A 13,982-nucleotide genomic window follows, 5' to 3' on the forward strand; every position below is an offset into this window, starting at 1 on the left:
TCAGAGCTCGGTGTCAAAGCACGGTGCGCGGATCGCAGAACGCTTCAGAGAGAGAGAGAATTATTAAATATATGGTGCATTTCTCCGTGGACTTTCTGCACAACAGTCACTCTTTGAGTTATCACAGTAAAGCAGTCAACGAGGAAAAAAAACATGTGCAACACAGAGGAGAGGTGAGATGATATACGATTGCATTTTTTTTTTTTTTTTTTTTACAGCCGTGCAACATTTTAATTTCATGCACATACTGGCAAAGATTTTGCTGCTGATGATTATTGTGATTATTTTACATATATTTAACGTGCCATTAAAATATTTATATACTTAAAGTGTTTTTAAATAATATTTAATAATTCAGAACATATAAACGTTTTCTAATAATAGATTTTCTTGTAATGAAAATGGTAATGTATACATTTATGTATTGTTTATATATATATGTATAGAGAGAGAGAGAGAGACTATTATAAAAAATATACTAAAATAAATATATATCAATAATATTGACAATACTAATTTATTTGCTATTTAGTTTGATAAAGAGATGTTATGTATGTAAATTATGAATGGGCAGGCTCTATTGTGATGTACTGAAGGATCAGACTCAGACTGTGATCAAAGCGGATTTAATGTCGATCAGACAGATGAGTGTGAGAGACACTGCTATAAATATTTCATCCATAACCCCATCGACTCAATTAGGATTCATGAGCTTGTAACAGGACTGTCGATGCCGACCAAATCGCACTGTCCCAAAGATAATTAGTTTTTCCTAAACAATCTAATTTCCTACTCTTGCCGTTTCCTAATGTGGATTGAGGATGGAAACCCGAGCACAGATCACCTGCAAGGATCCTGTTATGAAACTCAAGACACTGTCAGAGGTTGTTTTCATTGAAATGTTTGTTTTTGTAACGAGATTAGTGCAGGTGAGAGGCGATGACCCATACTTAACCTGAGATTTAAGGTATTCTGAGTGAGGAATATGGGGACAAAACATTACATAAGCTATAGTTCCTTGAATGCTCTGTTGTTTAGCTGCAACATCTTTGCAGTGGCTCTGTTTATAGACCCTATGAACAATTCAAACATCATGTTAAAATCAGAGCACCGTGCATTTTCCATGAACGTTTCCTCGCCGGTCACAGAATGACATCCCAAATCCATCCGCGCTCACATTTCATGCAACGTCATTTCATTCCTGCTTCTCAACCTCACGTTCTGTTTGTGTTTTGGTTGTTTTACTTGGACTCCATCCAGACCATCAATGTTAAAAAGAGAAACACTTTACAGAAGAATGTGGCAGCGCTAAGACTCTGGCATTTAGAAACGTCAGACTTGTTGTCAAGGAAGGTCACTTGCATGCTGAGGCTTTGTAATCTGATATGTGAACTCAAAAACACAAACCTGTCATATCTCTCCTGGTCAGGGATTGGTCCAAAACACGTTCACTGCGAGTTGAAGGTCGTACGTCACCTTTCGTGCCTCTCTGTATAGCCAAATGATAACTGTTTTCCTGGAAGACTCGCAGTATCCTGTTTTGGTTTTGACTGTTTCCTGGTTGTTCTCCAAACACTCAGCAGAGCCAGTAATTACTGCACTAAAGATTAACCTGAATCCCGGTCTTTAAACAGATCCGGACTATCACCCTGTGCTGGTCCTGGAGGTCAACTGGAGTCAGGAATGATCTTCAATTTTAGTGGAATTATGTTTAGTGGAACTACTTTCTCAGTAACAAAAAGAGGACCTTTGGATTGTTTTGGGAATAGTTTCTGCTTTTGGACTGAATCCAACATTATCCTTAACTTATATTACTATTGTTCATAACCTGTATTTTGTTATTTAAAACCTACAGACATGCATGACGGCTTAAAGTCGGCATTAAACGTTGTGAAAGTGTTTTCTTCCCTATTGTGAGTGACTTATATCCGAGTGAAGCAGCTTCTCGAACAAGAAAAAATGATTTTGACCATTGAGAATTGATTGGATCATTGGATGGTTGTGGTTTGCTATTGGTCGATCTCACGTGAGTGACAGGTTGCCCCGCCCTTGCGCCATTAAACACATCATCAGAGAAAAGAATAGATGTCACTGCAAGAGGGAGGGAAAGATACAGTATTTTGTTTAAAGTTTATAAGGGCACATGAATTAAAAGAATTATGTGCCAGGATAAATCATTTATAGTGGAAAAAATAAAAACTGTCCATTTTGATTTCGCATCTTTTTGAGGAAAGTGTGCTATTACTTTTCCGAGCGAACAAACGTACTATTTTCACCTGCTAAATGACAAAACATAACAAAAATTCCCATTATATCACCAGAATATGAAGCATAACCTAGCAACGCTCTAGCAGCCACTCCTAGAAACCACTCAGCAATCTAATGCAAACTCGACGACTCCATCGCGATGTCGATCGAGTTCTGTATGTTAAATGAGTCCAAGAAAGTCCCACTGTTTCAGTTTCTTTCTTTTTTTTTAGTTGGCCTGAATCTGTTTTGATCCAGAGCGTATAATCAGAGACGGTGGAGGGGAGGAAAGCGCTTGAATGTCAGAGGGTGAAAGTGTCGGCTTTCAAAACAAGCTGACATTTCACTCGCAGATACCCAGCGCTCTTTACAGAGACCAGGAGAGGAGAACCAACAAAACAAGAGCGTCTCAAGAGTGCCTTGAAAAATCTTTGTACTTAAGTAAAGATAGTCTGTAGGGTCACCATAAGGAACTGCTCCACCTGTTTTTTTATGTGGTCACCATGTAGATTATGTCACCTGGGTTACATGTGCGGTTGGAAAACACTACGCCCTTCTTTCATTTGCCTGCTGGGTAATCTTGCTCATGAGACTTGAAAACAATGCACCCAAGTTTCGAACAGCCAATTAATTTGTCATGGATTGCTGTCAGCTGATAATGGCATACAATATCAATGTTCTGTTTCCAGAGCTCATATTCCTGTCTCGTTGTAAACAGGGTTGTTTTGAAAATCCGGAATTTTCTAGAAGGCTTTCAATCATAATGAGAGATTTTCGCTGACAGTGTGCGGCCTGGCTTCAGATGAGATATCCGATCCAAAGATCTCCCAGTATGTCATGGGTACATAAATATCTGTTATTACCATCTCTAAACGCCAGTGCTGTAACTCAAGCCCGCTGGGATGTCAAATGTTCTCAGCCAAGCTGCTATTTACAGACTTGTTTTCACATCATGTGCTTGTTTGTGATCTGTGCGAACCGCCTCCCTTCTGTCTAGTTGAAAGTGAAACATCCATCTCCAAGAAACAAAATTAATTTGACAACATTTTCATTTTAAGAATCAAATCCATCGGCTCATGCCGATGATCACAAAATATTAGATGATTAATTGGCCTGGCCTATATATCGGTCGAGCACTAATTTATAGGTATATTTGATGAAATTGAATTGATAGATCAGACTAAACAAAATTATAAATGAGCTTAATTCCATATTAGAGCAAAATATGTCCTAAATGCTTCCATAGGGCCAGATTTACTAAACAGGGCATTAGTGTTAGAGCGCAATCCCAAAAAAGCGCAGATGGGAGTGTAAAGTTCTGCACGCAATCTACTGACAACACAAACATAATTTCCATAATCCATAATCATTTCCAACGCAATCTACCAAGATCAGCGCAAATTAGCTTCTGGTTTAAGACATGCTTTTTCGGGCGGTAAATAATGGCGCAAATACCATTAACTAGCGCTAACCTCACGTTGCATGATTCTTTTAAATGCTCTCCTTCCCATAAATGTTGCATCTGAAAGGGAAACTCCTACAAATGCATATGCAATAAGGCCAGCCGGGAAAATAACCCTGTCCACGCGTGTGTTTAGTAAATCCTGACAGTAGTTTTTTAACGCCAAAAGATTGTTTGCGTTGGCGCAAGCTGTTAGTAAATCTGGCCAATAGTCTGTAATCAGAGCGCTAATGTGAAAACAGAGCTGCATAAGAACAGATATATCGAGAGAGAGACAACATTTCAGTTAAGCAGACAGCCAGATTGGTTTATGCTGTTGGCAGGATGGGCATATCTGTTATCGGCAGGCATTCTGAGGCCTGTGCCAAAATGCGTCATGAACTTAAATCATGACGCCGACAAACAGAGCGAAGGTAGTTTTTAGAAGCACATGCCAATTTTAGTTAAAAGCACCAGAGGAAAACTGTGTAAACCTATGACATATTCATCTTTTTCATATTCTGTCTTGTAGTTGTGCCGTGCTTGGCTCGAGGCAGCGGGCTCCAGGGCCTCTGTGGTGCTCCTGATGCCCCTCTCCCACTAACGAAGATCCCGGGTGGGCGAGGGACGGGCAGGGATCTCCCTCACAGCGTACTTCACAAGGTAAGAACACACACACACACACACACAGTCTGAATTGTTGTTCGCTGTTGTATGAACGTCAAAAACAAACATTCTAAAACATTTAAAGGGGTCCTATTATGCTTTTTTTATGTTTTCAACTTTCTTTAGTGTGTAATGTTGCTGTTTGAGCATGAAAAAGCTCTGCAAAGTCACTACAAAGGGAGTTATTCTCTATATCAGTGCGCACTGTTTCTGGACACCCTGAAACTCGTCTTGAGTTTTCGTCTGGGAACGTACACTTCACAATAATGTAAATAATTCCCAAGGCATATGCAAAAAAAGGAGCGAGGCCTGGTTGAGTTGCGTTAGTAGTGTGTTCAAGGGATACTCCACTTTTTTTGGAAATAGGCTCATTTTACAACTCCCCCAGAGTTAAACAGTTGAGTTTTACCGTTTTCGAATCCATTCAGCCGATCTCCGGGTCTGGCGGTACCACTTTTAGCATAGCTTAGCATAGATCATTGAATCGGACAAGACCATTAGCATCTCTCTCAAAAAAATAACCAAAGAGTTTCGATATTTTTCCTATTTAAAACTTGACTCTTCTGTAGTTACATCGTGTACTAAGACAGACGGAAAATGAAAAGTTGCGATTTTCTAGGCTGATATGCCTGAAAATAGGTCTAATAGGTTAGACAATCTTAGTCCCGGTCACGTTGGAAGTTACTGAGCTGGGGACTATTTTCAGGCGCTGCGTCATATCATTACGCCTGCTGGACTCATGGTACGGCAGCAAAGTTTCTTGATTATTACGCAGGAATGAGAGTATAGTTCCTAGCCATATCAGCCTAGAAAATCGCAACTTTTCATTTTCCGTCGGTCTTAGTACACGATGTAACTACAGAAGAGTCAAGTTTTAAATAGGAAAAATATCTAAACTCTTTGGTCATTATTTTGAGAGAGATGCTAATGGTCTTGTCCGATTCAATGATCTATGCTAAGCTATGCTAAAAGTGGTACCGCCAGACCCGTAGATCGGCTGAATGGATTCGAAAACGGTAAAACTCAACTGTTTAACTCTGGGGGAGTTGTAAAATGAGCCTATTTCCAAAAAAAGTGGAGTATCCCTTTAAAACTCGCAGTTATGATAATGGGCGTGACATTTCCCCAAATACGCTCAAAGCGGTTGACCAAACAACACAACACACTAGTCCATCCCACCAGAGCACACTGCACATTTCAGAAGGCTTTTAGCATAGCTTAGCATAGATCATTTCAGGCATATCAGCCTAGAAAATCACAACTTTACATTTTCCGTCGGTCTTAGTACACGATGTAACTACAGAAGAGTCAAGTTTTAAATAGGAAAAATATCGAAACTCTTTGGTCATTTTTTTGAGAGAGATGCTAATGGTCTTGTCCGATTCAATGATCTATGCTAAGCTATGCTAAAAGTGGTACCGCCAGACCCGGAGATCGGCTGAATGGATTCGAAAACGGTAAAACTCAACTGTTTAACTCTACATAGAGACTGGAATTAAAAATACTGACAGTTACTGACAGACTGGGAAGAGAGGTGCTGCAACAATGTCAAATATGTGAAAAAGGAATGTGTTTTTGAAAAATCATGCACCTATTACAGTAGTCCCCCAAAAACAAGACTGAAAAAGGGCATAATAGGTCCCATTTTAAAAAAAAAAATCATACATGATTTTCGTATTCCTTGCCAAAAATTAAAAAGCGATACAGTTAACTATGCCTCTGTAATGGTAATATATTTAATAAATGCTAATACAATTAATGCTGAGCTCAAAAGGATATTTTAAAAAATCTGAAAAACATCTCGGTTTGCTACTTTACTGACCTGCAAGGCTAAAAAGCCTGTACAGTAAATTAATACATTAGTCAATAAGAGTCTGGGGCAGCAAGCCATACTAAAAAACATTCCAAAAAACATACACAGACAACCAGCCCAAGGGAGGAGACGGGTGTGAAGAGATCTCCAGAGCTTGTTTGTTTTTTTGTCTCATAGCTCTGTACAATATGTACAGCTAGTTTCCATCTGAGCTACTTATGGACGGTGTTGGCGCTCGGTAATCGAGCTCGGCATACACCTGGCCGTGTGCGTGACACTATAGATGTCAGCACTGCCTGTGCAGACATGTGATCGTCTCAAAAGGTTAAGAGGTTTAGGATCACTCGCACCTGTGAAAAGATCTATTGTTCAAGTCCCTGTTGGCTGCTCTCGAGCTCATTTATATCAATTGATTTTGTTTAAATGTTCTACACTGGCTTAGATATTTAGACAAAAATCTATTGAAAATCGACAGGATTACAGCGGGTTCATTACTGAAATGAATCCCACATTGCTGAGCATTTCCAACCTCATCTTAATGGGATACACGTTGCAATACAGATGTTAGAAAACAACGCAGTGCAATCGATCGATAATAATTGGATCGATTCCAATTCGAAATTGATTTCCTCATAGAAGCATCTGAGAACTGGTTCTTTCAAGGCTGTTTTCAAGAGTTTACAATAATGTTAAAGGAGAAGTTCACTTTTAAAATGAAAATTCTGTCATCATATACTCACCCTCATGTTGTTTCAAAGCTGTATGAATTTCTTTCTTATGCTGAACAGAAAGGAAGATATTTAGAAGAATATCAGTAACCAGACAGTTTTTGGGTCCCAATGACTTCCATAGTATATTTTTTTCCTACTATGGAAGTCATTGGGACCCAAAAACTGTCTGGTTACTGATATTCTTCTAAATATCTTCCTTTCTGTTCAGCATAAGAAAGAAATTCATACAGCTTTGAAACAACATGAGGGTGAGTATATGATGACAGAATTTTCATTTTAAAAGTGAACTTCTCCTTTAATAACAATAATATGCAATATTGTAAAAAAAGGAATGCCTATGTGTCCTCCAGGACGACAAGCTGACAGTGACTCAGGCGGGATCAGTAAGTGGAGCGCCCCCAGTCCTGCACTTCCAGTACCAGTTGAGCGAGCGTCGAATCTCCAGCTGGGACACGGTTCTTTCAGACGATGCCCTCTACCTGGAAATCCCCGCTGGAGCTCTCCACAATGGCAGCAAAGAAGGGTACGTTGGGTTCATAATCTGTCTATATTGAAGCTGACAGCGTGTCCGTCTGTCTCTACATGGTTCGGCTTTAACTGACATTTTTAGGTCACAGCAGAACAAACGGCTGGTTTAATTTTAGTCAAAAGCAGCTCGAGTTGGTTCTCCGTGCGATGTTTCATCACTGGTATGAGGTCGTGAAAGATGAAGCCGCTTTTGATGAAAGTTTTCTCAGTTGGATTGGTCATGTGCTGTATTTGAGGTCACGGCAAGCATTAGAACAGAGTGTTTTACCTTCAGCGAGCAGGTGGTGGACTGTCAGAAAGCATTAACTTTGTGTGTGTGTGTGTTCTGACTGAAGTTGCTCTGTGGCTAGTACATCTGCATTATTACATAAGATTCACATTATGTAAAAGCAGCAGTGCGTCACCATCTCTCTCTCTCTTTACTCTGCAGTTTCACCCGGCTCCTGGAGTTTGCAGAGGAGCAGTTGAAAGTCAGCTTTGTGTTCCTGTGGCTTCACAAAAACAGAGACGATCGATGTAAGAAACATTTAAACACATATAATGATATCAAATCTGTCATCATTTACTCACCCTCATATTGTACCCAAACCAGTATGAGTGACTTACTTTCTTCAGTGGAACTCAACCAAAGATTTGAGTGCAGTTGTGTTTTATAGATAAGCAACTTCTGGAAAACACTTAAAGCTAGTTTGGAGGGAGTGTGTTATGAAATGAAAATGCCATTTTCAATATCCGGATTCATGTAGACGTAGCCTGAGGTTGTCGAACTCCAAAATGATGGCTTATCCATATGACTTGTGTACTGTTGGGCTTTTTTTTAGAGCTTGACAGTCCCATTATGATTTGTGTACAATCTGCAAAAAAGAAAGAAAGTAAAGAGTAAATTATGACAGAACCTTCATTTCGGTTATCTGATATTTTTAAACTGGATAATGAATCAAATACGTACCATAATTCAGTAGATAATGAACTGTCTTTGTCTCCACTTGTGCAGTGTCCATCATGAAGACCTTCCACTACATGGGTTTTGAGGTGGTGAAACCCGGACACCCGCTGGTGCCGGCCCGGCCCGACCTTCTCTTTATGGTCTATTCCATAGACAGCAGTAGTTCTGATGAAGAGTGACCATCACACTCTCCCTCACTCTTAAAATGCCCCCACCCCTCTTACTCCCCCGTCTCTGTTCCCCCTTTATACCTCTGCATCAAAGTGACTTTTAGGACAGGGGTAGGGGCGAAGCTGGGCCATCTAACACTCTGATTGGTTCAATTTCTGTTATTAACCCACCAATCGATTCTGATTGGTCCATCAGCAGGAGGTGGGTTGGTGCTAAAGCAGAAATCCAGCATATCCTCTCTGTTAATCATCATATATCAAACTGTCTGTTACTGTTGTGTACTCCAACATTCAGAACCGGATTCAGATCGCAGACATGGTAGTGATACTTTTTACAGAAGGGAATGCATTTGTAATTGATTGTAAACTGTTTCCAGTGGCTGACGGTGGTGAAATCAGGAATTTATTTGTTTATTCCAGTTTTGACACTCTTCTTTAGGAGTTTCAGCTGTAACTTTCACTAGTTCAACCGTACTCAAGAGGAAGCAAGCCGAACAGCTCTCGGTAGCGAGGACTCGACTCACTTCAACAGCACAATTAGATCTTAAAACACTTGCTAGGATTTATGCTGCGTTCCATAAAACTTAGGACTTTTTGAATTTCCACCTTCCTACTTAGAGAAGTTGGACTTTTAGCTTGGAAAATTCTATGGAGATTGTGACTTCGGCCTATAACATCACAGATGGCACCCTGAGAGGTGCACAGACAATGCTAAACATTCACTTTTACGCAAATAAAACGCATCGACAAGTCAGTTTCCGAATAATATTACCAAGAAACGTTGCCAGTGACGTGTACAACACACACCCTCTGTTGACGATCGCGCATCTTCAACATGAAAGCTAGCATTGCATATTACCATTTTGTTTTTATGTCAGAATGTCATGCTTTATTTTTGAAAGTCAAAGATATTACGTACAAAAAATATCTCACATTCAACATGGGATGGAACGCAGCATTCAACAGTGTATCATTCCAGACCCCAACAACGCACTTGAGTGTAAGTTTAGTTGACATTTTTCTTAGTCTGGTTTTGAGGTTTGCTTTTCACAGATTCTTTGAGTAGAAGTTGTTCAATCTGAAGACTTCTAGACGCATGAGCATGTTTGTGATGAAATCATTCTAGTTTTAAGGGTCCTGGTGTCCTCATTTTTATTTAGGGAGATGCATAGACCAGAGGTCTTCTACATGAGTCTTACCATAGTCTATCACACCTTTTGTCTTCACCATCCCAAACCCACAGGAACATGAGCGCAAACCAACCCCACTCTCTGCCCCTCAGGGGCTTTACACAAGCACTTTAGGAAAACACAAGCAATTCAGCCCACGGTGCATTACACATCCATTACGGAGAGATGTAGTTTGAGCCGTCAAGATGTCTTGCAGTGTTTAGTGAACTTGACATACTTGCCAAAGATAATGGTCTCCATTCAAAGCGAAAGCCTCAAGTTTTATTCATATAATAAGACTGGTGAACCTACCGTAGCAGCACCTCTAGATTGCAGGCTCGGTCCCGGCGTAGTCAGGTAAAACATGCAAAAACATTCCCTGGAGCGGAAGCCTCTGTTTCTTTGATTCTTGGTCATCTCTGTGGAAATTCGGTGCAATGAATTCAGTTCTGTATACTTCTCAGCAGGGTGGCCTTTAGGTTTTGCATGTGTAAATAGACCTTACCTTTTCCTCATGGGCTGTGACAATAAGCTTTTAGAGAATGTTTTTTTGTTCATCCACTTAAATTTGATTTTTTATCTATATGATTTTATTTTGTCTATATTGGTTGATTATTTTTTTTGTAGTGTAGAAATTAGAGTAAATCAGATTTTATCATTTATTGACAATCTACACTTGTATACCTTGAACTTTTTCCTTATGTCCAAATAAAACACGTGACAAAACCAAACTTAATGACTTACCTGTTTTTGTTCCCCCACAAATAAAATCAATTTGACTATTCTAGGATTCCTTGTGTGAACTGAAAGGAGAAATACAATTAAGTTATGGATGTTGAATAATGCAAGTAACATGTTTGCCAATGAAAAAAAAAAAAAAGTGAACTGAACAAATGTTAAACTACTGACACTAGACTAAAGTTAATAAATGTGCTATACTTCTAAGAGATCTTCTAAGAAAAATGGTTCTTGCAAGTATTATTCACTGAAAAAGAAACAACCAATAATACCAATGATTTATCATAATTAAGACTGAATTGTTAGTGATGATAGTACAATTTAGTTGATGAGAAATAGTCATTTAGAGTGTTTATAAGCTGTCAGGCTTCTAAAACAAAACTACATTTCCCATCATTCTCTGTACATAGAGCATAAACAACACATCAAATATGCATGGCAAAACTAATTAGTCATTGTAAAACGTCCATGTTCATGACGCAACTGCATTTTATGAGAAATAGCCATAATAAATTGCTTAACTGCAATTTACTGTTTATTCCATTTTACCAGACAACGAATACTGGCCTTGTTTCATAGACCGGGCTTAGATTAAGCCAGGATTTGACCTAAAAGTCCCTTTTAAAAAAACATTACTGGTGTGCATCTTGAGACAAAACAATGACACATTTTAATGTCAGTGCAAGTTACTTTAAGTTGAAACAGCTCAAATATGCATTTTAGTCTGATACTAGTTTAAACCTTGTCTGTGAAACCGGGGTATATATAAAAATATATCCAAACTTTAGATTTTTAAAGTTTAGGAATACCTCAAATCTAACTCAAATGGTAATAAATAAACTAACAAAACTCTAAATATTTGCTTGGTTATTTCTCAACCTCACTTTGAATTTGTTCCTGATCATTAGACATGGCATCATCAGGGGCGGATCTACTGGGGTGGCACGGGGTGGCAGCTGCCACCCCTAGTAAAGGTCTTGCCACCCCAGCTGCCACCCCATTGATGTCAGCCAGGCCGGCTGAAAATAAGACGGCATTTACGGTAAAAACCTTTGTTTCCTGGGCGCCCCTAAACGCATCATCACTTGAGTAGAAAATACTTAACGTCCCTGATTCAAACGTGCAGAGCGGCGTTCGCTCAGTCTGGCTCACACACAGCGAGTCTGCTGCGGTGCGGTGGCCCTGCAACCCGACTCGAGAGACTGAGCTGCACCAGAGCCTCTGAAGGTGAAGTGAGTTTCCCCAGGTGTAGTTTAAACACACGTTTAACTTAAAGTTACTTTTGTATTGTATGCTAAAGACGATTCAGCATCAGCAAAAACAGCGAGTCTATTACGTTAGCCAAAATCAGCGGTCAAATCGCTCCCTCGTGATTTGTAAGATAATAATAAAATATATATATATATAAAATATTGTTTGTGTTTACTGATGGTCGCCGTTACGTTACAACACACCGTGTCAGTTAGGAGATCGATCATTTGATTAGCTAAGCAGTCCTATTAATTTCAGTTCCTCTCAGATATCACAGCAATGAAACCAGGTTACAACTGGGGAAATAACAAATACAATAGGATTAGTCTAAACATAGCCTAACTGGTGTGTGCATGTGATCTGTCTGATTTTATATTTGTTATTGAGGACAGAACTAAACATTTAAATGGTTACACTTTCTGTGATATTAAACAAATTTTATTTTAGATTTAGATTTTGGCTTCCAATGATTATAAAAAATAATATATTTGTGGTATAGCTGCATTCTGTCTAGCGCAACTTCCTTCCCTTCACAGCGGTGCGCTGTCATCTCCCTAAAACCCAAACATAACATCACAATTTGCATGATCGGTGATTGTTGTAAAATGTAGTCTATACTGTTGCCAAACTGCGGGACGCGTTTGATAATAAAAGGCTATTAAAAGTACCAAAATTGACGCAATAGACGCTGTTCCAAATGCGGCGCGCGCTCCAAAACACAGCGCAACGAGAAGTAACGTATATTTTGGGCTTCGTGTGCACATCTAAACGATCAAATATGTCAAAATGGCTGTCTTGGAGATTCACTTAAACAGTTTATTCACTTAAATACAGTTTATGTCTTAAATGGGCGTTAATAGTTGGGAGAAAATATGATGCGTAATAATGATTAGATCTGCATTTGGTCTTAAAGAGGCAGCAGTCTAATAAACCTGCGGACGATTGCTCCATTAATGTGACTCAAACAACAAAATCAAAGAGAAAATCAGTCGCAGCTCTTGAATGAATAATTTTGGCTTTTATAACTTTAATCTATCTATGAATGCAGTGCTATTTTAAATCTGACTTTATTAGATGTCTTTTTAGCCCATATTACTCCTGAACAGTAATGTCAGTAGACATTACTGAAATTAAAGCACTGGGTATATAATTTGTATATTTGTTTAATTGTATACTTTTTTTGTTTGACCATATGTTTGTACTTTGTTTTTGGTGTCATATGTCTTCTGAATATAAAACAGAAAACCCTGCACCCTTCTGCATAACATGCATGTTTTATTTGTTTTGTTAAAGCATTGCTTTTTCTTTTGCTATATATTTATTTTACATTTCAAAATATAAAGCAATATTAATTGTGTTCTAAATAAGTGGGTGGTCAAAGGCAACAGGTAGGATTTAAAGTGTGACGTCCACGCATGTAGGCTAGATTCCCGGTGGGTCGCGTGCTTTTTGGGCCTATACATCTAATAGACGTTTTTTTTTTTTTAAAGGCCCATAAAACTCGTACATCTGTGGCCCATTCGTTTTGTTTTGTTTTGCTTAATTGGCGACGCTGGGTTCGTGCCGTTGTTATGCATTGGCCAAAAAAAAAGTCAGCGTTAGGTTTTTTTGACATTATTAATTAAACACGTAGATCAGCGGCCCATTGGTTCTTTTATTGATTGACACTGGGCTTGCCCAATCACATCTTTAATGTGAAGTATAGAAATTAGTACAAAACTAATTATGAAAGTTTCCTTTATTTTTCAGTGCATTTGTTTTGCAATATATGGCGATTATTATCATGGGATTAATATTATAACTATTATTATGTAGGCTAGTAGTGTAATCTAGACTGTTACTGTTACTAAAAAAAGGTTTGAATTTTTCTTTGTTTAATTTGCACACTGAATATGGGTTGGAGCTTTTAATTTTGAACTCTCAAAGTGCACCAGATTGATGAATTCAACATTAAAAAGCACAAAATTTTCTTACGGGGGAGCATGCCCCCGAACCCCCCTAGAGGGGACAGAGGTACACTCAACAGGGAATTCATCACTGTGAAGTATAGTTCACAGATATTATGAAATTACAATTTTGTACTGTCTGTTAACTATCACATTACAAGGCACAGTTATTTCTTTTGTTGTTGTTGTTGTTGTTGTTGTTTTTTTGGGTGGGGGGGAGCAATTCATTTTTGCTGCATACCCCTCTGACACTGGGTGGTTGCGCCACTGAGTATCGGTAAGAGTAGTAATAGGCCTACCGTTAAAACCTTAACGATACCCATACCTATTGGCAGC

General features: G+C 38.9%; 1 protein-coding gene across 1 annotated transcript; it reads left to right on the forward strand.

Annotated features, from left to right (window-relative positions):
• Window positions 1–20: 20 nt before the first annotated feature.
• On the forward strand, window positions 21–10,442 carry oaz2a (ornithine decarboxylase antizyme 2a). The gene is given in 6 exon segments (XM_084398047.1): window positions 21–173; window positions 4,221–4,272; window positions 4,274–4,351; window positions 7,249–7,421; window positions 7,857–7,942; window positions 8,421–10,442. Coding segments are annotated over 6 exon segments (540 nt in total). The 5' UTR covers window positions 21–153; the 3' UTR covers window positions 8,552–10,442.
• Window positions 10,443–13,982: the final 3,540 nt, after the last annotated feature.

This window comes from Rutilus rutilus, assembly GCF_951802725.1.
Source record: "Rutilus rutilus genome assembly, chromosome: 23".
Lineage (NCBI taxonomy): Eukaryota > Metazoa > Chordata > Actinopteri > Cypriniformes > Leuciscidae > Rutilus > Rutilus rutilus.